Source organism: Penaeus monodon, chromosome 20, assembly GCF_015228065.2.
Source record: "Penaeus monodon isolate SGIC_2016 chromosome 20, NSTDA_Pmon_1, whole genome shotgun sequence".
NCBI classification, from domain to species: Eukaryota; Metazoa; Arthropoda; class Malacostraca; order Decapoda; family Penaeidae; genus Penaeus; species Penaeus monodon.
The window spans coordinates 30,812,413-30,814,471 of NC_051405.1; the positions used below are offsets into that span (position 1 = coordinate 30,812,413).

The 2,059-nt window shown below is 34.9% G+C and overlaps 1 protein-coding gene across 5 annotated transcripts in view; it reads right to left on the reverse strand.

Annotated features, from left to right (window-relative positions):
• The window catches only part of LOC119585762 (D-2-hydroxyglutarate dehydrogenase, mitochondrial-like), a 6,630-nt gene that overhangs the window by 4,127 nt on the left and 444 nt on the right, over positions 1–2,059 (reverse strand). For 3 of the 5 annotated variants that reach the window (XM_037934468.1, XM_037934472.1, XM_037934470.1), the window contains exons 2-3: positions 877–1,035; positions 22–260 (exon numbers count right to left, since the gene is read on the reverse strand). In XM_037934468.1, coding sequence (XP_037790396.1) covers positions 22–260; positions 877–1,028 — 391 coding nt within the window. In that variant the 5' untranslated portion in view covers positions 1,029–1,035. Of the gene's footprint in view, positions 1–21; positions 261–876; positions 1,036–1,185; positions 1,324–1,443; positions 1,554–2,059 lie in introns of those variants that run through there. The other 2 variants (XM_037934469.1, XM_037934471.1) reach the window with 2 other exon arrangements.

Sequence of the window (2,059 nt, forward strand, 5' to 3'; positions counted from 1 at the left end):
AAAAACTGAATATATCTATACCTTGAGGGCAGACTGCAAGCTTATGTTGATTACAGTATCTAAGAATGACTGATACTTCCTCTGTGGTCTTGGGCTTCAGAAGAACAGAGGAAGCTCCACGTACCATTCCTAGCCAGTCAGTGTTATGGCCCTCAAGTTCTGATTCCTCTGTTATGATTCTATGTGGACTAAGAAGCTCAGTGAAGAACTGGATATCTTCAGGTGTTATTTGGGAAAATGGACCTCTTTCAACAGGATATCTGCCAAATTGAATAACTTACTGTCTACCTTTACTGAAGATAGTGTTATTTTTGGTCTTGTCTACCCAAAATAACTTTTGTACTGAACTTCCTCTTTGTTTTAATCTCTTCACCTATTTGACCTTTGGTTACTGTAAATATTGAGGTACTCAAAAACTTGTCTAATTCAAAAAATCAAAACAAATAAACCCAGCAAGTATGCAATATTACTAGTGTGGTGAGGCTTCCATATCTAACACAACATAGTGATCTTATAGGCAAAGGCCAGCAAACATGAAACATGTACATAAGGCAAGAGAGAGCTCTAATTAACTCCTTATTTGACAATGAAATTGCCAAAATTTGCTAACAGGATCAGGTACCTGTGTCACTGCAGTTTGTGGCATTTAGGAGCACATAACTCAAATGAAATGAAGCAGGCATGTTAGTTGGCTGGTAATATGGAACATGACTGAAGATTGGTTTGTTACATATAACAATAAATATTTCCTTTATTCATGTGCTAGATAGGTCATAGATGAAACAAGACTTAGGACCTAGCTGTCAATCAAATGACAGAACGTTTATTTAGAAAATCTGAGGTTGTCCAAGAGTAAAATAATACCTGTTGACTTACCTTTTTGATGTTAATTCACACTTTGGGAAATATGCAACAGGTGCTGTGTGAACTTGTTTCTTTCCAGTGCATACTTTGGGGCCCAGGACAGACACAGCCCTTGTTAAAGGTCTAAGGCTTGACGATCCAAACCTCGCAATTCTCGCTGCCATTATCTCACTGAAGGAAAAATTGAGATTCTAAATGGAAATGTAATAGAATTTGATTAAATAATAAAATGTAATACTTTATTATTATCTACAAATAACATGCACAAACTAATTACATTCTTTACTCTTTGTATCACAGTTTATCAAACATGTACTTAACCTTGTTGGTCTGAATTTCAAAACACTATTTACACATGTGACACTATATCAGTATTTCTTGCACTTCAGTCGATTATGCACCTCTCAAAACTCCGAAATCAACCCAATGCCCTTTGGAAGTTTTACACCCACCTGGTCACCACAGCCCTCACGCCACCACAAACTACCTAACATTAACCCTTACCAACCATACCATTACCCACTCCACCATGACCATCACCCCCCCCCCCCATGTCATGCCAGCCACCATGGCACTCACCACTGAGGCACATCCGAACAAATGCCATAGTATGTCCTTTAGCGTTTGTGTTCCCACATCTGGGAACCTCTGAAGTGTATGATCTAGATATGATCTGTATATTGTGTAACCTGTTTGTATATAGTATGTATTACATCCTCATAATCATATTTTATGTAACTTATATGGAAATAAGACACACACAGAGGCCTGAGCTTCATAATCAGGTTCAAAATATTGAATAAAGAATTGTTATCTTGAGAATGGCAGTTCATATAGAAACATACAATAAACCTCAATCTTTTCTTCCAAATCTATATAAAAAGTAAAAAAAAAAAATCATTAGCCTTATGAGATTTATTATCATTTCTTAATAAATTTACAAATAACTTAAAAATAAAGGATATAATGATTCAGTGATTCACCATGACTTTGCAGTAATAAGTTAAATACTATGTATGTAATTCGTAAAATTCTCTTAAATTACCTAATTTTGTTTTCTACAAATTAAGGTCTTAGTTTAAAAAATTTAAATCAAGAAGGAAATAAAATAAAGTGTATGTCAGTTAAGATTCACGAACTGAAATTCTACATGACTGATGTACAGATATATTCACAATTCTTAAGAGATAATATA